The sequence below is a fragment of the Heloderma suspectum genome, chromosome 3 (assembly GCF_057233095.1).
Source record: "Heloderma suspectum isolate Gila_16-S chromosome 3, 16-S_ref, whole genome shotgun sequence".
Lineage (NCBI taxonomy): Eukaryota > Metazoa > Chordata > Lepidosauria > Squamata > Helodermatidae > Heloderma > Heloderma suspectum.
The window spans coordinates 90,238,373-90,265,021 of NC_139460.1; the positions used below are offsets into that span (position 1 = coordinate 90,238,373).

At 43.4% G+C, this 26,649-nt stretch overlaps 1 protein-coding gene across 1 annotated transcript in view; it reads right to left on the reverse strand.

Annotated features, from left to right (window-relative positions):
* DSCAM (DS cell adhesion molecule) overlaps positions 1-26,649 on the reverse strand; it is a 534,028-nt gene that overhangs the window by 70,488 nt on the left and 436,891 nt on the right. Inside the window, exons 21-27 of the mRNA XM_084843767.1 lie at positions 24,663-24,816; positions 19,090-19,207; positions 16,678-16,841; positions 15,303-15,401; positions 13,583-13,771; positions 8,636-8,926; positions 3,799-3,975 (exon numbers count right to left, since the gene is read on the reverse strand). Of these exons, the coding sequence (XP_084699893.1) occupies positions 3,799-3,975; positions 8,636-8,926; positions 13,583-13,771; positions 15,303-15,401; positions 16,678-16,841; positions 19,090-19,207; positions 24,663-24,816 (1,192 nt within the window). The remainder of the gene's footprint in view (positions 1-3,798; positions 3,976-8,635; positions 8,927-13,582; positions 13,772-15,302; positions 15,402-16,677; positions 16,842-19,089; positions 19,208-24,662; positions 24,817-26,649) is intronic.

Genomic DNA, 26,649 nt, shown 5'->3' on the forward strand with positions numbered 1-26,649 from the left:
TCCTGCTAGAGCAATATGACAATGGAACCAATTACCTAGGGAGGTGGTGGGCTCTCCCACACTGGAGGCATTCAAGACGAGGCTGGACAGCCATCTGTCAGAGATGCTCTGACTTGGATTCCTGCATTGAGCAGGGGGTTGGACTTGATGGCCTTGTAGGCACCTTCCAACCCTACTATTCTATGTATCTATGATTTCCTCTGGGGCTTACCTCAGGTTTTACACATCCATATCAAACACTGGTCTTTTACAAGTAAGAAACTGTGAGATGCAACAAGAAAATTATTCTTGTCTTTTTAACATAGCAGCATAAAGCTGATAATTTCAACATTGTTGTTTTTGTGTTGGCCCAGTTCAGACATCGCACTAAGCCATGATGGTCAGGGGTTTTGAACAAACCATGTTGGCTTAGTGTGATGTCTAAACAGGCATCTGTGCCAACCATGGTGGTTTATTAACCATGGAATAACCATGCTCACTAACCACTTGCTGCAAGTGGGCTCTACCATGGCTTAGCATGATTAGTGGACTCTCCCATGGCTTAGCATGATGTCTGAACACCCTCCATATCTTTGAAACTTAGGAGTCAGGAGTAACAATATGTACAGAGAGTGGTAATCAGAAATGTAGAAATGTATCATGGGCATGTTCTACGTTTGACTGATGACTCTATACTTATGCCTAAGTGAATCTCAGACTTTTCATCATGCTACTCTTTATTTCTGACCCCTTGACAATCTCAAGACCTATGACATCATGGGAGCTGGGATAAGACTGGTGATTTGACTGTTTTCTTATTCCTTGTCAACCATTATATAACAGGTCCTAACCATGTCTCAGTTAGGGTGGCCATGTGTCCTAAGTAGCAGAGGACAGTCCTCGATTTGAACATGTCCTCTCTCTGAAGGGCTGCCCAGTTCCAGTCTGGTTTAAAGGTAAAGAACTATAAGAAGGAAGAGCAGGGAGGGGCTGTGAAGTTGCCCATCACTCAGAGTTAGCACAAGGACAGCAGAATGAGCAGCAGACACACAAATCACCATCTTCTCCACTACGGGAAGATGTATTTCTATTTAAATTATAGCAATTGTTTCTAAATTGGCATCTATGCATATAAACTACCATATGCAAATGTGATGGAAATATGTGTCCTCCTTCGTCCTCTTTTTGAGTGATGCACTTCCTCTTTTATGTCCCAGTGGCCACTCTCATCTCAATGGAACACACTGAAAACGATCTTCCCGTTTCTCTAAGTTTGCATGGACTTGCTGCAGTCATCTGTTCTTCCCAATTTTAAACTTTTTAAATGTTGAGATGGTCCTAATTTTATTGCTAATTTGACTGCAGTGGCCCCAGCCTCCAGCAGACCCCCAACAGTAAAAGTGCCGTAGGCTCTGATGCTCTCATTTCCCTGTGAGCCCCCAATTCTACACATTATTCTCTTGTACTTAAGTCTTCACATGTGCTTGCAGCAGTTGCTTTGGCGAGTTGCGTGCCTATGCTGCAAAGGCACATGTATGGTTAACATGACAATATGGGCGGGGCTAATCACATGGGACTTCCCCATGCCCTCCTTCCTGGCAGGGTGTCTAATATGTGGGGAAGACCTATATAATTGTGTTATTCACATGCATGCCCCTATCGCATGTGTGGAGAACCTTTTTTGGCCCAAGGCCCACATTGCTACCTGGGAAAACTCTTGCACGTACTAGCAGTGTGTGGGACACATACCAGCAGTATGTGGGACCAAGGTGTGTGGGGCCACCTCTCTCTCACACACAGCCCATTCACATGCACAAGTAGATCAGCTGTAGAGGGTGGTTATTTTCATTCCCAGTGCTGCATGCTGGGCAGGGAGTTTTAATTCCCTCCATCCAGTGCACCTCCACAGAACAATTACCACGGGGTTCCTGGCAGGGGTGTATGTCATACACATGGAACATGAGGAGGGCATACTAATCTGACATGGCACAGTTGAGCCATTTTGATAGATAAAATGGTGACTTAAACAGAAAGGTGCTTGGAATAAAGCATCCTTCTCCACAACATTGTCCACAGAGTAAGCTTTGCTGCTGGGGTGTGAAGAACTCACCACAAAGATGCCATGGTCAATGTATACCTGTGGCAATCATAATGCATGCTCAGACTTGTAATTATTTATGCATTTTATTTAAAATATTTCTGAAGCACCCCTCCACTCAATGAGTGCTTGAGGTGATTTACAATAAAACAATGAAAGTAATAAAATACAACAATTTTAAACAAAATCTCCATTTTCTTTCATCGTCATGGGAATACACAAGTGGAAATGGTTACCTTCATGCATGATGCCCTATCTAAACTAAATTATCATTCCATTTAAGCAATGAGCCAGTCCCTATCTAACATTCAGGCTTTTCTCTGGTTATCCCAAATAATGCGTGTAGTCCGGTTGTGCAAGCTATTTTCTGCACACAACTTCTCTTTTCCTGACATCATGAAGATGAATGCAGTGAAAAATTATTAAACATGACACATTTACACCAGAGAAGAAAAGCCTATTGCCAACTCCAATAACAGCATGTTCAAAATATTAGCACAATCAATAGTTTAGACTTGTTGGAATATTCAATTTGACTATAAAATAAACACCTTGCACAATGTAGGGCCAAACTTCACTACATTTGGAAAGTGAAAAATCAGAGGCCCAGCTGTTATCCTCACAGTTGCTTGTTAGGATCTTGCCAGCTATAATTCTGAGCATTTTGGGGATAGGCTCTCATGGGAAATCAACAGCAATCCTGCAGCTTTCAGTTTGCTACATTCAAAAATACATTTTAGTTTTGGAGCAGCTGCTTGGCTGAACTGCATTTGGTAGCAAAGAAAATACAGTTTCCACAGCAGTTGGAGTCCAGGTTAAATCATCCCCCGCCCGCCACAAAGTTAATACTGCAGGTCCCTTATTCTTTTTAATATGCTGCTTAGACTATCTTCCGGCAGTCGACCTCTTTGTGCCTCAGTCACCGCCGCTGCTGCAAAAACTAGGCAGAAGGCAAGACAAAGTGGAAACTGAAAGATCACTAACAAAACTAAATTGCCCATGATAAAATGAAAGCAAACAGAAAAATCCCAAAGATACAGCACTGGATATTAGAAGAAAACAATATTTAGCAATTTCTACAATTCTAAAAATAACTGGCCAGTTCCCCCCTCCCTCCTGCCCCTTTGATATCATAAAGGGCATGCTGCTGTATGTGCACAGGCCTCCTTTTCAGACATCAGGCCAAATGCACAGATGTCAGGGGCGAGGCCAGCAGGTTGCACAGCTTGGGGGTTGTGTGAGCGCCTCATCCAAAAAAGGATTTAGCATTACAAGACAAGGAGAAATCTCCTGCACAATTTCTGTTGAAGTGGGAATTGCACTACAACAAATCAATAGCCCATGTTTTTGATACTAGGTAACTGGGTTCTTTTCTACAGGCCAGTTCTTATATTACAGAAATGACCTGACCGCTGCTGAACACGATTCTGTCCCATGAGCATCGTGGTTTCACATGGTTGGGACTGAAAGTGGTCAATTCTCACACCAATGTGATGCTGCCCTGGCAAATAACCATGGCATCAGCCTATCTTGAAATGCACTCTTCCCCTGAGTATCATTACCAGAGTGATGTCAGATATGGGGAAGCAGCAGCCCCACTGCTCCTGTAACATAAAAACTGGCTCTACATCAACCTCTTACAAGCTCATCTGTGTACAGCTACATATTCTTGGTGGGGTGACCACCATACATGCAAGCAAATATTGGGTGTCCATTCTTACCTCTGAGTCTCTTCAGTCTCTGTTCCCTCCTCCTCCTTCTCACAACCAGCAGAAGCACAAAAAGCAGCAAGACCCCAACCAAGATACAGGAAATGGTCACCAGCATCTTTAGCCCTTCATTGGTTGCCAGACCTTCCTCACTTTGGACAACTGACTTAATGAGTGGAGGGATTGTACCTGGAAACAGTGTCATGACATTAGATGCCTATCAATGAAGAGAAAAGGTTGGTTTTTAAGTGACTACGGTGTACAGAAGCTCACCTGTATGTTCCTAAGAGGTTCAGTTAATTAGGGAAGCTTCATCAGTAACTTGGCATGGGGCATTTTAAGGCAGACCTGCCAACTCTACCAGTTTGAGTGAAAAGGCAAACTATGAAACTTTTATTGCCATAAAATATTGTTGCTTTTCTTTATGGAGTGTAAGTTCTCGTAAAGCAACCACTAAGTGAAAAATGTGCACCCTTCAATCAAGTCAATTAAATTCCAACCACAGAACAATTATAGGGTCTTATGTTCACTTCAAAATGTGAGTTTGGATGACATCAATACTCCCCGCCTTTTTCCAGACTTATTAAATTGGGGGTGAGAGGGATGGGAAAATGGCAATGGAGAAGGCTTGCAAAAGCCAAGGGCTCTCCCTAAGTTGCTGACTCCCTACAATAAAGGTTTCTTAACATGCTTGGAACTTGCATTGCCAATGAAACTCTGGGAACTGTATGGGTTTTAAAAAAATTCCTCCTGGTTCCTTGACTGAGAAAAATGAAAAAAAAAGTGCAGTCCCCAGAGTCCTTGTTGATAATTCAGGTTTTGACTGAGCATGCTCAGAAGCCATAGGGCCAAGGACTCCCACCTACAGTTTGCCATCATTTCCTCCTTAGAATCTGATAAATTTGGGGAAATATAGGAATGTGGTGGTCTGCAGGTGAGAGGGCTGGCCATTATGAGCTGAGCCAAAATTTGGAAGTTGTTGGGCTATTTTGTAATGGTAAGGGATTTCTGAATCCCATTTCTGAAACCATTTCTGAAGCCTCCCTGCCCCTTTTCTCAAAATTCACTGCCATTGCTAGATTAAGAGAACTGTGCTTACAAGCCATGGAAAATCTGAACTGCTATAACCAAAGCAGAGCTCTTTGAACATCTTCTGCTCCTTTGTGTGTTCAATAAGCTAAACCTGAGCTGTTTACTGTTCTTATTCAGTCTTGCAAGCAGACCCTACAGTACCTTTGACTCTTTTGACAGGAAGCTGAACAAGGGTTGCTTAGTTACAAACTGCAAACCAAATAAAACAATGAAAGTCTGGATCTATGGTTTATTCTTATTTATCTTAATATAAAATCTGTTAGTAGCTTATTTATAAAATACCCAAAGCAACATTCAAGTAAAAGCTTTAGACCAGGGGCAGGTAGGCAACCTGGTGCCCTCTGGTCATTTTGGACTACAACTTCCCTAATTCCCAACCATTGGCCATGCTGGCTGGGGCTGATGGGAGTTGTAGTCCAAAACATCTGGAGGGTACCAGGTTGCCTAACTCTTTAGTATACAACAATAAGGCATGATCCAGTTCAGTGCTGCTATGGCTACTGAAGAAATCATTTTTTTCTTTCTTGCCAGGTGCGTGCATGTACTCGCACACAGGTACATGCACGCATGCACAGATTGCTGCACACCAGCCATTATGTAAAAGATGAAGCTGGTGTGCACACCCCCTGTAATAGATCCAGCTGTACCTCTCCTGCTCAGGGCTCCAGTTTTCAGTGTATTCCTGCTCCAGAGTTACTAGTCTAGGAGAGTAAGAATTGAATCATTTCTGCGGACATAAGCACTGCCCCGTTCTACAAAATGGCCACTGATGTCAGTGACATGGCTTGAGAGTACCTAGTTTGAAATATAATTATAAATAATGTCAGGCTTAATACCAACTTCTGTTGACTGAGAATTCAGTATCCTGCTAAGAGATTTTAATTATTTGCTAGGATGTTTTAAGAGGATGAATTTGCACCACAGCATGGAGTAGTGACATTTTGCATCAGGTATGAGGCTGGGCAGCTTTGCATCCATTGCAAACCCCATATTGCTAAATAGCTAGCAAGTCTAGATTCAACACAGAATATCCAACAGTGACTTATTATAAACTAGTATTTTACTGAAGGCTTCTTAACATGGCCTTTAGAGCCTGAGATGGCAGTAGTTTTCAGTCAATTCATGCCAAATTTCAGCCAAGCTACCATGGACTGACCTCCTCATATCCACTGTTGACCACCACACTTTATACTCAGCCTGGATGATTTAATTTGTAAGTACAGGTGGTAGATGGTTCTTTTCACATTTAGGGATATGAGTGGCAAGAAGCATTTTCTATGGAAAGGTGTACAGTGTCTTCATATTTTTCACTATCATTATTAAACTGTTGTATACATATACAGATCATGCTTTTGTATCATATGACAGTATAGTTACTCCTGAAGCATATATGCGAATCTATACTATTACTGTCCACCTAGTAGAGCCGAGGTGGGCAGAAGGTAGATCTCCAGATGTTTTGGACTTCATTTCCCAGAAGTCCCCACCAGCATGGCCAGTGGTTGGGAATGCTGGGAGTTGAAGCCCCAAACATCTGGAGATCTAAATTCTGCCTGCCCCATGTTACAATATAAGCAGAGGCCATGTCGATTGTATGCTTTGTACACCTCCACCATCACACTAAGTGTGTGCTGAGTAATGGTACTAGCATTATATTTGTGTTGCTTTGTGACATGCATGCAAAATTTTACACGTACACCCAACTCATGATATATGGAAAAAGCAACATCCTTTCTTTTAGAAATAACTTATCCATAGTCAGTGGTACTAATTAAGTTCAATGAACAGGAGTCCTGCCCCAGTTCTATAATGGGAGAGCTAAAAAAAAAAATTGAGCCTCTCTGCACACAGACATTATACCTGTGAACACCAGATGCTGGAAACAAGCAACACTGAATGGCCATCACATTCATGCCCTGCTGGCTGATAGAGTTTCAGCGTATCAGACCAGCTGCTGTTGAAGTCACTTGACCACTGATCCTTTGTTTAGATCCAGCAAGGCCATTCTGATGTTCTTGGGGGAATGGAACCAATTTCACTGTATTCCACAAATCAGGGGTTGCCCATCTGTTTTTTTCAGGGGCTGCTCTAGTTTCCAGAGACTGGGGCCCAGGAGCCATACTGTCCCTCTCATAATGGCCACAACTCAGTGGTAGAGTGCATGCTTTGCATGCAAAAGGTCCCAGGTTCAACCCTCAGCATTTCCAGGCAGGGCCAGGAAAGACTCTCCTCTGAAAGTATGGAGAGCTGCTGCCAGGCAGGGTAGCCAATGCTGAGCCTGAGGGACCAACCGTCTGGCTCATCATAACACATCTTCCTATGTTCCTATGAGGCTGCCTAATGAGCCATCTAGCAGTAATGGCTTTAGAGCTCCATCTTATGCATGTTTAGACAGAAAAAAGTCCTACAATTCCCAGCAGTCCCCAGCCACCAGGTTTGTGAGCTGTAGGACTTTTCTCTCTCTAAACAATGCATAGGATTGCACCCTTGCAGTCACAGAGTGCATACACTCAGTCATAATTGTGACATTACACAGTCAATTTCAAAGAGAGATGTAAGAGTGCACATTTTAATGTTACAACTATGTCTTACAACTTTCTTTTCCTTATGAGTGGAACTAAAGGTAAACGTCTAATTATACCTTGGAATGAGGTTGCTAGCGACCAGATGAAATAGCTTTGGGGCCTAATTTAGTCCCCTGCCCCCGGCCTCCAGTTGGAATCCCTGGAACAATACAAATACTCCCTCTTATTTCTTAGGGCATCTATAGAGAAACTCTTATGTCTGGATTTGGGGGACCACACAAAATAGAGTGACAATTTTGATTCCACCCAATAAATACAAAGGACGTCGGTTGTCGACAACTAGCAGATTGGCTATTTTATAACAAGGGACGTCTTGGAGGTATTTTCAATTTCAAATGAAAATTGAGATTTGTTTTTGTTTCTATTCCAAACTGAGGAAAAAGCAAAAACGTTTTGAAGGAGGTGGCTGATTACATAGGGCCAAATCTTGCTTCTTTTGGTGCCAATTCAACAAAAGCTTATAAAAACCTAGATCTGACTCAAGCCAAAAAGGAGAGTGAATTGAAAACATACAATCTGAAATCCTGGACAGGTTAAGCCAAACAAAAAGTTCTGGTATTGATCTTTAGAGGCTCATTTTCTCTACGGGGGTGGGGGGTGGGGGAGAAGCAAAGTTCTGAACCCTCAAGGAGCTTTTGAGAGCCAAAGAAGCCCAAAGCACCTGAGAAAAGAGAAGCAAGGGGTTACTACAGCACAGGGCCACAGTCAATCACTCACTGCCATTCTCCAGCCTACTGTTTTTTCTTCAATTTCAAAAGCAATACCAGATATGTTTCCTTGTACTTTCAATCCTCTGTACTAACATGAATATTTATGGTAGTTTAAAGGTAAGGAAGACCCCCAGTGAGAGCAAATGTTTGCGTGAAACGCTCAGATTTGTTTTGCTGGTACAATGAGAGATGCTAACTGGAGCAGTCCATTGCACCAAATCAAGCTGTAAAGCTTCATTGCAAAGCATGGCTATCAGAGAAGCCTGCCATAAATTCGCACGTGAAATGTTTCCATGTGACATAGAATTTCAGACTGTAAACATATTTACTGTTTTTATCATCTAGTTGCTACAGATGCCATATTGCAGCACACAAAATTAAATGGCACTTAGATTACATTATGTGAAATTAAATTATTTATGACCATTCTTCATTAAACAGCAATAAAATAAATGCACTTACTCCCATCATAGTTGAGTGTTGCAAATTTGGCCTGTTTCTCTGCACAGCCAGCACTATTACAGACCCTCATCTGCAGTTCATACCAGGTTGCCTCCTGAAGATCGTACACGATATATGATTTCGTAAGAGAGGTTCGCTGAGCTGTTGTCCATACTGTGGTCCCAAATGGCCTGTATTCCAGAGTAAAGGAGGTGATTGGACAGCCACCGTCATTCCAGCCAATAAGGTTCAACCTTACTCGAGTGCTGTTAATACTGGCAAAGAGTTCTTGTTCTTTTGAAAACTGTGGTTCTATAAGAAAAACAAATTAAATGTAAAGAGTTATAATAAATAGATTCCTAATGTCTCAGAGGGCGGGACTTAACTTTAACTTGCAAGATGGGGTCCCTTTAAAAAACATTTATCCTTAGATATGTTCTAAAAATCACATGGCCTTACCTCTTTCCCTTCCTCTCCTTTCCCTTTTTTCTTTTGTCTCTTTTTCCATGACACCTCAGATTTTCTGGAGTAGGGATGGGATGGAAATGATAGTGGTGTAGGGCAAGGCCGATCCTAGACGGTTTTATTTTATTTATTATTACATTTATATCCTGCCTTTTATTCCTCTTGCAAGAAACCCAAGGTGGCATACGTGATCCTCCTCTTCTCCATTTTATCCTCACAACAACCCTGTGAGGCAGGTTAAGAACATAAGAAGAGCCATGATGGATCAAACCAAGGGTCCATCCAGTCTAACTTTCTGTTCACAAAGTGGCCAGCCAGCTGGCCAAAGGAAACCCATAAGCAGGATAACAGTGCAAGAGCACCCTCCTGCCCATGTTCCCCAGCAACTGGTATACATAGGCATACTGCCTCAGGTACTGGAGGTAGCACATAGCCATCAAGACCAGTAGCCATTGATAGCCTTCTCCTCCAGGAATTTGTCTAGCCCCTTTTTAAAGCCATCCAAATTGGTGGCCATCACTACCTCTTGTGGTAGCAAATTCCATAGTTTAACTATGCCCTGTGTGAAGAAGAACTTCCTTTTATCTGTCCTGAATCTCCCACCAAACAGCTTCATGGGATCACCCCAGGTTCTAGTATTTTGAGAGAGGGAGAACAATGTCTCCCTATCCACATTCTCCACACCATGCAGAATTTTGTACATCTCTATCATGTCTCCCCTTACCCTCTTTTTTTCTAAGCTTAACAGTCCCAGCTGTTGTAACCTTTCCTCATAGGGGAGACGCTGCAGCCCACTGATCATTTTAGTTGCCCTTTTCTGCACTTTTTCCAGCTCTACAATATCTTTTTTTTTTTTTTTTTAAGATCAGAACTATACATAGTATTCTAAGTATGGTCTCACCATAGATTTGTATAAAGGCAGTATGACATCGGAAGTTTTATTCTCAGTTCCTTTTCAAATTATGCCTAGGTAGGTAGGTGAGAGTCAGTGGCTATCTCAAAGCCACCCAGTGAGCTTCATGGCTGAGTGGGGACTAGAACCTGGATCTCACCAATCATAGTCCAGCACTCTAACCATTACAACACACCGGCTCTCCAAATGGCTGCTGTGTGAAATCCACGAGGTCCGTGCTTCCCTTGCATCCTTCAGCACTAGCATCAGCACTAGAAAAGTGACATTCTTGTGACACTGGGAAGGACGTTAGCCCTATCTCTCAGATAGTATGGTACTTCCAGCATCAGCCGCAATACCCAGTACCAGAGATAGCTCCCACGCACACCTCTCGAAGTGTTGCAAAGGGTGCTAGGATGTACAATCTGTTGATTATATGCTACCAGCAAATGCTGCCCTTAAAAATTAAATCAAGAAGTTTCAGCAGCTCTGCTTATGCAGTTGATCCTTGGCTGAGATACAGATCAGTTCTAGATCACAAGCAATCACTTGAATAGCAATACTACAAGTAGGGGAGGCTGAAGGATTTTGTTCGGTCTGCATTTTTAATTGAACCAACCTGATTTGCACTTCCCAGACTAATATGCAGATCGGAATGAAGTTACCTTTTAAATTCTCCAAAGTTTGTGATAAAATCCATGCCTCAAACAACTATGGAATGCATATAAAATGCATAGTTTAGGTTAAAATGTGCACAAAAATGTGTATTTTGTAAAAAAAAATAAAATGTTAAAATAATGCACATTTTCATGTTGTTATTTTAAAACTCAGATTGATGCAGAAACAGGATAGAATAGATTTATGAATGAATCCATGTGAAACTGACATGGACCAGAAATTGACTGATCCATCCATCCTGATCTATGAAGAAGTACGTGATAATTAGGTCCATGATGATAAACCATGTTAATTCTATATTTGGTGCGGTCTGGGTATAGGCTTTTAACAAGGCTGTATATTTTGGTCTAATAGGACTGCTGTGATTCTTTCATCTGAAGCCCCAAAGGTGCTTGTGTGGCCAATTTGTGTCTTCGGAAACATAGCGGTGTGCCTTGCTCAGGAAACCAAAGCGATCCTGTTAGAACAGAGGAACTAATTACAATGAGCTCCCTGTAGCCAAGAGTTGTTGCTTCTTTCTTTCATTCTTAAATGTTGACCTCATAGTGTCTCTAATTAACCATATATGTGCTGGAATTTCTGCATCTGTCAAAGTCAGCAGTAATGCAGGGGCATGTGCTGTAATTTTTGGATATCATGGCTGAGGAGCAGCTGAGGCAGATGAGAGAGACCACTTTAGGTGGTGCACAAACTGCAGCTGTGCAGTAGCCTATAGCAACCTGCTTAAGCCAATGACACATACTCTGTTGAAGCTTTCTCCATTGAGGAGTCATCCTTACCTAGGGATGGATGGACTCCACTCTGTCTGGTCCCTTCAGGCGATCGCCAAGCCACTGTCACTGCCCTCCCATATGAGCCACGCTGCGGGAGCTAAAGGATGCCTCAGCGACCACCCAAGAAGAGCTGCGAGACTGTCTGTCCCCTTATCGAGCTGCAATTGTCCACATGTTTGCGGCTCTTCCTTACTTCGACATATCTAAAGATGTGTCTATGGCTGCCTTAAAGGGGCAATGACTCAAGATTACAGGCTTAAAGGGCCCTCACAGCACTTCCCACTGGTCGCTGAGTGGGCAAGCAAGCCCCCTGCAGCCCGGTGAGCGGAGTTCAGGAGGCTGGACAGGGAGAATCCATCGAACTCCATCCCCTGCTCAGACTTCTGCACCATACCTATCCTTACCCATCATTTTTTCATTGCTTTTATGAATGAAAAGAAGGTTGAGGTGGAAACCAGGAATTAGCTCGGATTCACCTGCTGATCCAGTACTGTACCTCCTGTGTCTGAAATCATCTCGCAATCACTTGTTGAGGTACAGATGATGTGCTAGCACAGCAACTTACTCTAATTAGATCTAGCATGCAGTGTAGTTTCTTCATTTCAAAGCAATGATTTACAGTTTACATTTTGGTTGGCTCTGTTCACCCAAGAGTGCTGCTTTGGAAAGGGTTTCATTTGGGGGCGATTGAGCAAGCATCCCAAAGAGCATCACGGAATTCTTACAAAAGTTTGCAAAGTGTTGTCTAATACAAAAGCCAGCAAATTGTACAGAACCCATAAAAGACTGCTTTTACAGAAAGAGCGGCCGATCCTATAATCTTTGCTTGTGTAACTTCGCTGTATCAGGACATGCAATCAGGGAACTGCGATCCTTCTCCGATACATGTGTTACTTCAGAGCTTCTCTGATGTATGTGTAACTTCACCACTCTCTGACGCTTGTGTTTCTTTGCAGCCTGAAAAGTGTGCATCAACTGTCATACATGTGACAGCTGCATGTTACAGAAGCAAATATAGACAGACAGCCATGGGGGTGGCATTAGGCATGACTGAGCTGGGCACTCACCCAGGGCACGGAGTTAACGGGGGTGGCGAGCTAAGCTCAGTGGCTCTGTGTTTGTTGAGTCTATGGTTGGCAGTGAGCTAGGCTGGAAAAAAGCACTAATAGCTTTTCTACACAAGGCATTTGTTGTGCGCTCATAATTCTGTACTCATGGTTGTTTATGGGTTCTCTCCAGTTTTGCTTCTGCTTGTAAACAGTACTTTCTGCAATTTTTTTTAGAGCAGGGAAAATGGGATATTATTTCTGATGGCAAAAGGAAGTATGATTTCCTCTTGTGTATTTGCACTATTCTGCTATACCACAGTGCTACCTAGAGGTTATGCAGCAAATCGACTTACGGTCTATGTCTTTAAATACTTATTATTGGTGAGTAAATATGACATATAGGGTCTTAAACAGGAAAGGAATCAGGAACTGCATTGTCCCATTTTGCCTAATCAATGGATCATCACCTTGGCATCTGTATCTGATGTGTCTATGGATCTCAGGCTGCATCTTAGTCAGCAAAAACGTTTGTTTCATGTCTATTGGATTCTGCAATGTCTCTTTAATAAGGATTTGTCTAAGTCAGCTAATTGTTGGAGGTGTAACACAGTTAATGCTTCTTCTAAGCATAAGTTTTGGCAATACCCAGTAGATGTTCCTTTTGGGGAGGAGGTTATTATACAGATAACCTTGTATTGGAACATTCCTGAATATTTACTGATGTACATGTTTTTTTAAACTACCTACCTGCTTCCTGGAAGTTAAGGCATGGTCAGTGCAAATGGACTCTCCACACCCTTCTGACAGCAACAAGACTGATATTACAACATTGAAAGGGTAAATGCTCACCTCCAAGAATGCAATGGTTTGAAGACTTTACAACGCTTTCAACATTTGAATGGGTGGTGTATAGACGCCACCTGCAAATGGATACTTATTTGACTATTTGGTCTGCTTTTGTTCAAGTTTATGTATAGTTCTTAGAAACCTGTATTTTCATACATTTCATATGTATGCTTTGAAATTGATATATATTAATCTATTTTCTTCTTTCTCTTTCTTTTGCTGAAGTTTGATAATAAAAAATAGTTAAAAAAATGATTTCAAGTACCTTTCCCAAGCGTTTTGGCCTCTATGATCTCACTGATGCGTCCTGGTCCCACTCCATTCTGAGCAGTTAGTGTGAACTTGTACCAGGTACCACACTTTAACGTCTCCAAACGGTAGGAACGTTCACTAGGGCTAATGGGAAAACTACCCCACTGTTCACTGTTGTCCTCTGAGTACTGCAGTATATAACCTGCCAAAGATGCAAAGACATCATTCAGTATTACAGCAGATCCTGACTACTAGGTTAAGGAGATACATGAGTCAAGGCCAAGGGATGTCTCCACAGTAGAGGTGAGTACTAGGAGTCTTGAAATTCTTTATCACAACCAAGGAGCCCACCACTAGGCTGCCTGGCATTTGCAGCTTGCCAGCACGCATAATCTCTCAGGTTGCAAACAGCCCAATGCAGTCCAGAGGAGAGCCCTTGCCAGGACTCCCCTAGGTTTATAGCCAGTGTGGCTGCCTTTTGCATTTTGGGCTATGAATGACAACTCCATGGCCAAGGAGATGTCCTGCCAGCAGGACCTCTCCAGAGCCACAGAGCTGTCATTTGCAACTGGGTATCTTGGAGCCTTGTAAGTCTCCACAATTCTCAGCTGAAATGACAGCTTTGGGTGGGTGGTTGTTTTGTTAGCTACATTTGGATTGGCTCAGAAATAAGCCAAACTATTTCCCCATGTTTTGGGGAAGTAGCACACCTTACTACCAAACCAAAGAAGTCTGAGACATCGGGAGCTTCCTTTCATGGCTATGAAACTGGCAGCCTCATCACATCAGAGAGGCGATGATCCAGTTTGCACAATCAAAACAAAGCGCGTGGCTTAAATGTGTGCTGGGCGTCATTTCCCTAAATACTCACCCGGATGCGGCTTGCTGTGTCATCCAAACAAACCACCCTCAAATAACCTATGGGTTGTTGGGGGGTTATTTGAGGGTTAGTTCCCACTCAAACAAGCCATGGCACTTGGGTTCAGACAACATGATAAGCCACTCCCAGGTAGGTAATTAGGGAAATGCGGTGCTCAGCACGCATCAGCATGCACTGGGGATTAAAATTGTGTGAACCAGCCCTATGTAAGCAGAGTCCAATTTTGATTTGGTTTATGGATGTTCTTTAAAGGAGTGTTCGCCAAAAGTCTTGAGAGAGAACCAGTTTGTTCAGAACCTATCATAACCATTCTAACTTCAGAATGATTCAGAACTCACTTCACTTTATGTCTGACCCACATGAGCAAAATTTGTGCTTGTTTTTAATGGTTCAGATCTATACTAAATCATGCTTTAGTCTCATTTAAAATCAATAGGGCTTAAGTTAGTCATGGCTAATTTGTCCCATTGATTTCAATGAGACTAAAGCATGACTAACTTTGTCTGATTTCAGTACCATGTGTCTAAACATTTTCCAGTTGGCCAGGTTGAAAGTACATGGGTTTCAACAGTTGCCTGGTAGTGAGGAGTGGGATAATAATGTTCCATGTGAATCAGGGATACCTGTAATTTGGGCTACTGGCATTTTGCACATTACTCAACTTCATCAAATTACTGGCAGCCTTGACTCATAACAGCATTCTCCCCAGCATTCTCTAGATGGCCTAGATAACATACCTCTGCTTTCTCTCACTCAAAGCTAGCATGACCTACTATTAGGTTCCAAAATGCAATGAGTAAATCACTTCTCTGCAATAATATACTGCAACTGAAGTGGACCTGTACACTGTTACCTCGTATAGAGCTGCCTCCATTGTCTCCGGGTATCCAAGAAAGAGTGATTGAGGAAGATGTGGTTTTGGACACAGTAAGTCTAGGCTGGTCTGGTGGAACTAGGTAAGTAGTAGTTAAAAACAGAAATGAAAATGAAATGATTACATGACTTCAAACTAAACTAAGACACTTATTATGAAATTGTTTGGGGCTGGGGGAAAAAAGCAAATCATATCTGTCAACGTGTCTGATAATTTGACATCTTCAGTTAAGAATTAGCAGACATGTTCTCGTTCTCTCAGACATTTAAATACTATATAATTTTATCTGGCATTTATTAACCTCAATTTTGCCTTTGACTTTCCCATCACTACAATCCCTGCACAAGTAGCTGGTAAAACATTTTTTCAACTATTACTTTAGATAGAACAGCACGCTACTGTCACAAATCTCTGGCATGCATACTACATCCATGCAGCAACACTGTTATCAGTGAAATTGTTGTTGTTCAGTCGTGTCCGACTCTTTGTGACCCCATGCACCATAGCACGCCAGGCCTTCCTGTCCTGTGCTCTCTCCCAGAGTGTGCTCAAGTATCAGTGAAATTAGTGCTTGTGAAAAGTAACAACCAACTTCATATCCTGTGACTAGTCAGGGTGCGCTCTGGAATACAATGACTTAAATGGAATCATAGAGTTGGAAGGGATTTTGGAAGTAATCTAGTCCAACCCCCTGCTCAGTGTAGGATCTGCAATGCAGGATGCAGTCAGGGATGTCTGTCACTGGGAAATCCCCCCCCCTTTTTTTTTTTGGCTTGATGGAATTCCATGGTGTGTACGGCTCATTTTGTGTATGCAAGCTGAGTGGTGGGCTGTTCCCTGAACTGCAAGAACTTTTTTGCACATGGGGGTGGGGGGGGGGAGGTTCTGCAATTCACACACATTTCTGAGCAATTTGCACAAATTGCAGAACCATCCCATCAAAATGCGCAAAATTCACAGAAAATCTGTGAACTAGCCCAACTTGCTGCAGACTGAGTCAGGCACCTCAGCGGGAACTGAAATCAAGTCCAGGGGCCTAGCCTAGGAAAACTCATTAAACTCCACCCCCCAAATGGATTTCTCCGACATCCCTAGATGAAGTTACAGCATCTCTGGTGGATGGTTGTCCAGACTTTGATTAAATACGTCTAGAAAAGGAGAACCCCCCACCCCAAGGCCATCTGTCCCACTACTATCCTGGTTGCCCTCCTGAGGACACAGTTCAGTTTGTAATTTTCTAAATCTGATTTTGAAAACTTCAGTTTTTGGTTTCTGAAGTATTCTTACTGACATATTATCAAAGTGCTTTAAGCTCACAAATAGTTGCAACAGGAGAAGACTTTCATTAGCTTACCTTGGACCTGCAAATTCAAAATAATTTCATCTGATCCCCAGTTGTTAGTGGCCACACAGCTGTAATATCCTGAATCCTCTGCTTTCACAGTACGGATGACAAAGCTGCCATTACTAAAGATGCTTCTTCGCCCATCAATCATCACTAGACTGGGTGTCCCGTTACTACCTCACAGGAAACAAAATTCATACATTAAAGAGGTTACAACCAACATTACTCAGGACGGGGGTTATTTTTAAAAGCCCAGGAAAAAAGCCAGACAAGAAATGTTGAGGTTTCAGAAGAGTTTTGGATGCTGTGCTGCCCTGAGCGCACATGGCACCGGGACCACAAGGGGTGCAGATCTAGTCAGGGAAGGAGGGTGAGTCTGGGAACACTCTTTCCATTTACAGCATGAGACTGAAGAGTTAACTGATTGCTGCTAGAACTTGCTGCTACAGGGACTATACAGTGGAAATCTTCATGTTAAATGCTTGAAAAACAGATTTCCTAAACTTTGTTATAACAATCCAATACTGTAATTCCTATTGGCTGAAATCACAAATAGGTGTGTTCATCCTTTCAGGCTGAGATCACTTGTAGGATGGGAGATTTCGAGCTACACTGGCAGCAGCAATCTGGCTTTGCACTGTCTGTTATCTTCAATTTAGGGATGTCAGAGAATTCCACTACGGACTGAAATGGGATTCAATTCCCTTCCGTCCGTGCCATGGAATACACAGAACGGCACCACGAGGTCCTGCGGAGCCAGCAGTCATGCGGCTTTTCTTTCGTCGTCCGGAAAGAGTCACGAAATTTTCGTAAATAAAAACGCAGTGTAGTATATTCTGATAATAAATACGTAAGTTTTTTTTAAAAAAAAAATGAATTGTGCTCACCACCTTGTTTGTGGGTGTTCTTTTTAAATTGAAATCCTCCGTCTCTGTTTACTTTCAGCCAAAACACTTCCTCTTCCAAGGGGCTTCCCAAAAGAAGGCTGTCTTAGGTGTGCCTGAGCGATAAACTATTTGTTTAAAGCAACACTGTTTGAAAGAAAGAAAAAACCCTTTAAAATGACCATGCCGCTCCAGGACCGGCAGCCTTCTTTTGGGAAGCCCCTAGGAAGAGGAAGTGTTTTGGCTGAAAGTAAATGGAGATGGATTTCAATTTTAAAAGAATACATAAATATTTACGAAGCTATTCTTACCGAAGTTATGCAGACTCACGGAGATGGCTGGGCACCGGAATTACGATTGTTGGTACGGATTTATCTTCATAATTTTTGGAACGGAAAAAAAAAGAGGAGAGTTCCAGGGGCTTGTGAACGGCGGAATGGAGCACTGGCCGCAAACTGCAGAAGTCAAGCGGCACTGAAGGTACACAATTCGTACATCCCTAATCTTCACACAGAGATGAAAATGAGCTACAGGAGCCTTCTTGTTGCCACCTGCTGGTTGGAGTCTATATTACAATGTACCCAATTTGTTGCTTCACCATACTGGAACAAGATATATTGCAACACCCTCATTTTTTTTTTTTTTTAATTCTCCATGGAGCCTCCAAGGGACTCCTACTCACTTACTGCATCCTTGAATTAACTGTGAGGCCCAAGATCTAGGGGTCACTGGAGGTTAGGACAGGCTTTTGCAAGAAATTGCTGTTTCTCCGTCCCTACTAGTAGTGCTTCTCCCAAGTCCCAGCGAGATTGCTGTCCTGGGAAAGTCCCCACGGTTCTGTGGGCTGCACTGGGAGCAGCTGCAGGTTATGCACCCCTGCTACAGACTATAGACCTACAAAATGCTCAGGTTTGGTGGTGACAGCTCTCCTTCTCTATATTACACAGCAGAATTAGACTGGGGGCGGGGGAGAAAACAGGTGTCTTTTATTCCTTCCCCATTATTGAGACCTCACTCCACTCCCACCCCAAGACGCCTGACCTGAACAGCACTACAACACTCCTTTTACAGGCTGACTGAAGCTCTGAAGAGGAGCACTTTCTTGCAGGGTGAGGATATGCTGCAACTTTGTGTTGCAGATCCCACTTGTAACAACAAGATCCAAATCTCTTTATTATGGTCAATGTCCAGATTGAGAATGCTATATATATAGTATTCCCAGGGCATAGTCTGAAGGTGCATGAGGCAGCCACCTTGCTGAAGCTAAGCAGATTTCTGGTCAGTGCTTGGAGGGGAGACCTCCTGGGAACCACATGTAGCCACTTTGAGTTCCATGATGCATGATGGAAGAAAGGTGGTATATATATATATTCACAGAGAGAGGGGGGGGGAGAGGGAGGAAATATATATATATATATATATACACACACACACACACACACACACAGAGAGAGAGAGAGAGAGAGAGAGAGAACAGTATACCACAGTAACAACAGCAAAAATCCTTGTTCAAGGTGCACACATAGTTGCTGGTTACCTTTCTTTCATCCATTTGACTGTGGGAGCAGGATCCCCAACAGCCTTACAAGGGAGGATAATATCCTTCATCCACGGGGTTGTTACTGTGCCACTGAATGTCAGAATTCTGGCTGGAGCTGAGGAATGAAACAGAAAAGGGTTAAAATGGAGAATGGTATGGCCGCACATTCTTCAGGGGTCGGGTGGAGAACAGGAGGAATTAAATATTTAAAACAAAATGTAAGATGCTTCTGGCAATGTTTATATGAGACTAATTAATTTCAACCCACATTACCAGGCTGTTTAATGGAACACATATAATTTTAATTATGCGCTGAAAAGATGGCTCTGGGGTGAGGGGTGGGGAGGGAAATGGATCCTCAAGACAGTTGAGAATCAAAAGCAAGTATCTTTTAATTGGAAGGAATCTATGAAAACTTCAAGGATACTCATGGTGCTAAGTGGCCGTAGTGTACTCCCAGATGAAGCTTTTAGTATACAATCGGCCTGCCTTATTCACAGAATTCCGGGGTGGGGGGAATCATTGCCTTCTGTTCGTAACCCGCCCATACTTTCCCACTGCTTATTTTTCGTACCACAGAAAATCCATTAAGTGAGGAAAGATGGACTAGCTGCAAAATGTATTTTGATTGGTAGCCTTCCACCTGGAATGTATGTTGTGATTCAGCTTATATTACAAATCTGCAACTAGTACCCATTCCCCACAGCTGCCAACCTTATCAGTTACTTCTTCCATAGCCCTTAAAACAGCAATAGAGAGAGGAATAGGCAGAGACTGAAGGACTCCATACATCCCTACTCCCTTCCTTGGCATTTGCAAATCTACTGGGTTATGGGTTGTTTGTGTGAGTGTCTGTAATTTATAACATGACAATATAGCAATGATTTCTTATCTTAATCCTACCCTCTTACACCAGCACTATAAATCAGGGTTGGGCAAATTCCAGGGGTTGTGGGGGCACACAGACCCCCTGCCCCAAACCCAGTGAGTAATGCATCCCACCTCCCACCCCCAAATGGTGGCAGTGTCAAAAAACATGCCAAATTAGCAAGGAAACAAGGTGCGCAGGGAATGGAAAGTGGAAATGTATTTCTGCGTACCTTCTTTTCTTGCTAAATCAGCATAATTTTTGCCACTGCCATGCCAGAGGCCACAAAAAAATGTCCACCCCTGCCATAAATACGAAGTAGGAAAAGGGAGCGAGGAGGGGAAAAAAAGAAAGGGAAATGGGAAAAGAAGGCACAGAGGGAGGGAAGGGGGCATTTGAAACACCACAGCCGCATCCCGTGTGCATGTCATAATCAACATCTACAGTTTATCACAAGACTTCCAGGAATTTATTCCAGATTAGGTCAGATTTGTCCAAGGTCTTGTGACTGCCATATAAAAATTTGTCTCTGACTCTCAGGTCTAGTGTATCTTCTACCCAGGTGAACCACTCAGGATTTCCAATGTTGTAACACTTTTCTCTTGACCATTTGCACATATTTTCAGGCAGAGATTATCTTGTGGGTTATTGATTTTATGCAAGCCATTCTGGGAGCCTTTCTGGCTGAAAAGTAGGGTACAAACATTCACATGTTTGAAGAGAAATGCACACCTATGTAGAAGTATCACAGGAATGGCCCCTTTAATATACTCTATTACACATATTTACAATATTACACATATTTTCACCAACCCTATGTTTCCTGTTGTGTACACCTGCACCTTAAATCAGTAAAAATAAACAACACCTTCTTTATTAATTTCTGACAGCTGGCAAAACCATCCAAGTTCATCACTTTTGTTTCTTAGATCTATATTTTCTATACTTTAACACAGGATGGGCTGGGGCGGCAGGGAGTCAGTATTTCTTTTTCTATACTGATAAAAAAAATCCTAAAACAAGACAGATTTTGACAGTTAAGGCAGGCTACAGTTCAGCTCCTTTAATGAAATGTGATCATTAAATTAAAATAACACTGAACTGTGAACTGTCAAGAGATCAGAGTGAAGGAAGAATGATATCTGACCAAAAAAGATGCAGTCGTGTCATGGTGCGCTGGCGGTGAAATAGATGCTGGTGTGAGAAGAACCTGGACATGTTACACTTCTCTTCTGACCTCCAGGCACAGCAAGATTCACAGCCAAACTAAACGTTCAGCTAATCGTTCAGTGATAGCTTTTCTTACTCTCCTGTAAGCATGTGTGGCCCCAATTCAGACTGGGACCATTGCACTCTAGGAAGGGAGGTTAAGCCCCCCAACCTATTTTAACCCCTGCTGGGGTTAAATAAAATCTTCATTTATTTCAACAGAGTCCTTTTCCTTTTCTTAACCCCACTCCCCATGGGGAGAGTGGAATTTAGGGAAAAACAGGTGGGAGGGAAAGTTTAAATCCCCTCCCACAGTGCCATGTCTCCAGTCCGAATTGGGGCCACATATATGCTTACTCCACTATGCGTGATTATTTCAGTGTTTAGTTTGGCCCTCAAAGAGGGGTAGGTGGGAGAATTTTCACTAACTGATTATAATTCATGGCTCATCAAGGAGCTGACATTGGACAATCCCACTCAAGGGGCTTAGGAGAATCAGGGAAATTGACGGAACATTTCTCAGAAATGAAGGCGTAAGTGTACTGGTATGTCCCTAAGTCCACACTTGGAGAATTAAAATGGTGTGCTTCTTCACCCCCTATAACTCAGGGCTCCATCACATGGGCAGAGAAATCCACATCAGTACCAGGGCTTTCTCTATCCAATTTCATCGCAGGATTAGATAGGGCTCCTTTACAAAGTTGTTTCAGTCTCATTATTCTGTTCCTTTCCTTTTCACAGGATGGCTACTTTTCCGCAAAAAGCCGTTACACACACAGAGGGGATTGCAAAATTTCCTCCCTGGTTCCTGCCCCTTTCCCTTCCCTTTCAAGTTACTGGTGGTTTGGTTGTGATTGACATGCAATGTGGGTGGACAGCAACCTCCACTGAACTGCCCAAACAACCCCACTTCCACAGGCACTGGCTTCCCGCCAAACTGCTGAAATGCTAGCATGCCGGCCATTCTGTGTTGTGGAGTGAGCAGCAGACATCAGGAGCAAAAGTTGGTGCACTGCATTTAGTCACGGCAAGCCGGCGTGGCAGTAAGCCAGCAGGTCAGTATACTGACACGCCCACCTCCCCAACGTCTCTGCCGTCGTCATCATGACTGCACCCCACACAAACCAAAACAACCACCCACAGCCGTACACACAGCGGTTTCTTCACACTATGGGAGAAATACACAGGGAGGCCATGGCGCTCCTGTTGTGCAGGATGAAAAAATACTGCATTTTTTTCTGTTTGGGGATAACATGGGATAGGCAGGGGGAAATGGTGGGAAAATCACTGGAGGATTGCGACGTTGTGTAATGGACCCGCAAACTTCCATGAGTGGTGAATCATGAATGTGCGATAAATTGCAGATGTAGAGATGCCCTCAGAGCTGTCAAACATTGCTCTAGGTCCCACCTAATTCTATTCTAGTGGTGCCAAAGATCCCTACCTACACCATGAGCAAAACAATAACTTCTGTATCTCATACAATAATACACCTTAAAAAGGAAACCCTTGAGAAAGATTTACTCACTGCTTTTCAAGGCTCCAATCCTGTCAGTATCTGGCTCAAATGCTACCAAACACAGTTAATTCGTTACAGTACAATGTAGGTTATGGGAAACCCTTCTAAAAAAGGTTTTGTATTCACACAAGAAGAAGGCATCTTGCACCCAGTACAATGAATTTTAAAACCATAGAATGGATTTTTAAAAACAGACATCGCTCAATTTTACAACAGATTGTTCAGTGTAGTCTGGTGGAAGCCAGAACACCAGTTATAATTCACGACACGAGCTTGGAAGTTCTCACTTAGTTTCAGCCACTCATTATTGGCATTTTAGGCATTTTAATTCCTGATGTTAGCCCTACGTTCTGTACACTTTTGCCCTCAGTACTCCCACAGAACTTGCAAGACTCTGAGAGCACTGCTGTCCTATCACTCAGCCTGGCTGAGAGCCAGAGGGGGCACAGCTTAATAAAATACTTGTGGGGACCTCCTCGCGTGGAGGTTTGTGTGTGCAGGAGGGGATGGATCGTGCCTTACATTTTCTTCCTTTACTCCATCCAATAATATAATTATGATCCTTTGTATACATTAGTAAGCAACGTGCTAAATTTGGAACAGAACACTACCAAGGATCAAACTGGATAATTTAAGCCGCCTTGGGTTCCTTGCAAGAGGAAAAAGGGCAGGGTATAAATGCAATAAAATAAATAAATAAATAAAAATTGTCAGCCATGAAATACCTCAGTCAAGTATTCTGATAAGAAATAAGAGCTAATAAGGAAGAACAGACAACAGGGTGGGAATCCATTTTACACCAATTAGACAAACATGAGAACAGGCATTAGCATCAAACATAACCGGACTGTTTAATCTCAGTGGGTTTTATCCAGTCCAAATAATATTTAAAGGGAAGTCATACAAAGCAAACATTGAAGAGCAAAGGAAAATGGCTTCATAAGACTGCTGGGGGACTTCTGAGATCCATAAAAGAAGGAAAGGAAGGAAATTATGTATGTGTTTGCTATACGATATTTCCTGACATCATGGCACTCGCAGCCTCTTCAAGAGAAGCTTTGGCTTCTCAAGAGAATTGTTCTAGTAAAAAATTTAATTAAAGTTACAGACAAAAATCAGTTCTGTTGATCAAAACGAAGAGAAGTAAATGAAGCCTAGCTAATGAAATTACGTTGTATTGCTAGCAGATACTTGCGTGGGACCAGAAGCTCAGGATAGTTCTAAAGTGCTTTCAAAAGAAACCTGCTGATTTCTGTCTCAGGAGTAAAGCAGCTTCTTCAACTCTGCATCAGCCGCCATCAGTACATTTTGCCAACTTGGATTCAAACATGTCTCTGCAACTATGAGAACTAGACATTTACCTTTTCTTAAGAAGAATGACGCTTGGGATTCTTCTTAAACTCTGGTATGTGTCTACAATCCTTTTTGGCATCTTTCAGTTTGAGTTCCTTGTAAGGGCATTTCAACTGCATACCAGAAGGTCTCTGTCTGTAGCATAATGCCACAGGATTGCCAGACAAGGCCACAGTCCAGAGAAGAGGGCTTCTCTCCTTTCATATTTTTAATGTACCATCAGGTACATACGGTTGTGTAGCTATGGTGCCTCCCATCCTTCCCCCTATCCTCCTCTCTCACCTACTTTGGGACAATGATAAGGTCCTGCTTGGAGTATGAGGATTGGGAGAGGTCTGAAAAGGAGGCATGGCAGCTGCACAATTTCCTGTTGCATCGCTAATTCAGTTCTCTGGGCTGCGACCCAGCATGACCTACAAACAGACAGTTCTGCCTTGGAACAGGTAACTGACAATGCTATCCTATGCACATCAGCTGGGAGGTAAGCCCTATGGAATTCAAGGGACTTACTCCCAGGGAAGTGTGTATAGGATTGCAGCCCAAATGGCTTTCCAGTCTCTTCTAACCCAACAATTCCATTAAGCTGCATGCTGCTCATTTTATGTTGTGCAGACGTCCCACCTTTAGCGAACGGTTCCACGGTGATAATTTCACTGCTGTTGCCCCTTCCTGCAGATGTCACAGCCACTACCCAGACGCTGTATTGTCGATTCCGACTCAAATTGGGGATTCTGTAGGAAAATGAGTCAGGAGAAGCTTCAAACTCGCTGATTACCTGTGACAGAGAGACAAATATTTCCCAACTAAAGTAAACAATTTACATATAGCGAGAGGAATGAAGAGAGAGAGAGAGAGAGAGAGAATAACAGTTAAGAGTATTTATCTGACATCTCAGATAGGCTGGAGACAATAAACATGATAATAGAATGTGCAGCTGCAAGTAGGGATGTACAAAAGTCACTTACCTTTTCGCAGGGGTGATTCACGGTGGGGGGGAGGTGCTTCGCTTCTCCCCCCGAAGTTCAGGTGAGGGGGGGGAGGCATCCTGCCTCGCCCGGCCGAAATTCAGGCCGGGGAGAAGTGCCCCGTCTCCCCGGCCGCGAAAGAAAAAGTAAAAAAAAAACAAACAAATAAAAACCCCGTGATAGGCTACGTAACGATTAACGTAGCCTATCATGGCTAGATTTCCAAAGTCAGCCGTGATAGGCTACGTTAATCGTCACGTAGCCTATCACGGATATGTGTGTTTGTTGTTGTTGTTGTTGTTTTTGCAATGGCGGCGGCGGCAGCTGGTCGGGAGACCGGCCGCCGCCCCCGCCGAACTACCGCCGAACCGCCGCCGGGACCCGCCGCCGAGAGGGACATTTGCTGAAGGTAAGTCCCATCCCGGGGGGGGGGGCGTGGGGCTGGCGGAGAATTTCCCCAACACTTTCAGGGGGCCGAATGCCTCGGCGCTCGGCCTCCCAAAGATTCGTGGAGAAATTCTCCGCCATCCCTAGCTTAGGGATGTATGAAAGTCACTTACCTGGTCTCGCAGCTTGCTTCGTGGTGGGGGGGAGGCGCTTCGCTGCTCCCCCCGAAGTTTAGGCTGGGGGGGGAGGCTTCCCACCTCGCCCAGCTGAAATTCAGGCCGGGGGGGAGGCTTCCCGCCTCGCCCAGCCGAAATTCAGGCCGGGGAGAAGCGCCCCGTCTCCCCGGCCACGAACTTCAAAAGAAAAGTAAAAAAAAAACAAAAACGCCCCTGTGATAGGCTACGTAATGATTTACGTAGCCTATCACGGCTGACTTTGCAAATCTAGCCGTGATAGGCTACGTTAATCGTTACGTAGCCTATCACAGGGGCGGTTTGTTTTTTTTTTACTTTTCTTGTAATGGCGGCGGCAGCCGGTCTGCCGCTCCCGCCCCTGATAAAGACCTGCCGAACTGCCGCCGGGACCCGCCGCCAGGAGGGACATTCGTGAAAGGTAAGTCCCATTCCGGGGGGGGGCGGGGGGTGGAGAATTTCTCCCCGAACAACCTTCGGAGGACCGAATGCGTTGGCACTCGGCCCCCCGAAGTTTCGAGGAGAAATTCTCCCCCATCCCTACCCTAGCTGCAAGTCAGCTGTAGTCAGTTGATTCAAAGTTCTATCTTGTGCATGCAAATCATCTAAACAAAACCATGCATGGTGTGGAGAATGTGGATAGGGAGACATTTTTCTCCCTCTCTCAAAATACTAGCACCCAGAGTTTCCCAGTGAAGCTGATCGGTGGGAGAATCAGGACAGATAAAAGGAAATAGTTCTTCACGTAGTGCACAGTTAAACTATGGAATTTGCTACCACAAGAGGTAGTGATGGCCACCAATTTGGATGGCTTTAAAAAGGGGCTAGACAGATTCCTGGAGGAGAAGGCTAGGCTACTGGTCTTGATGGCTATGTGCTACCTCCAGTATCAGAGGCAGTGAGTCTATGTACACCAGTTGCTGGGGAACATGGGTGGGAGGGTGCTGTTGCACTTGTATCCTGCTTATATGTATTTTTTTATTTATTTCTATACTGCCCAATATCCAAAGCTCTCTATGCGGTTCACAAAAATTAAAACCAAAAAGCACACAGTAAAACAATACA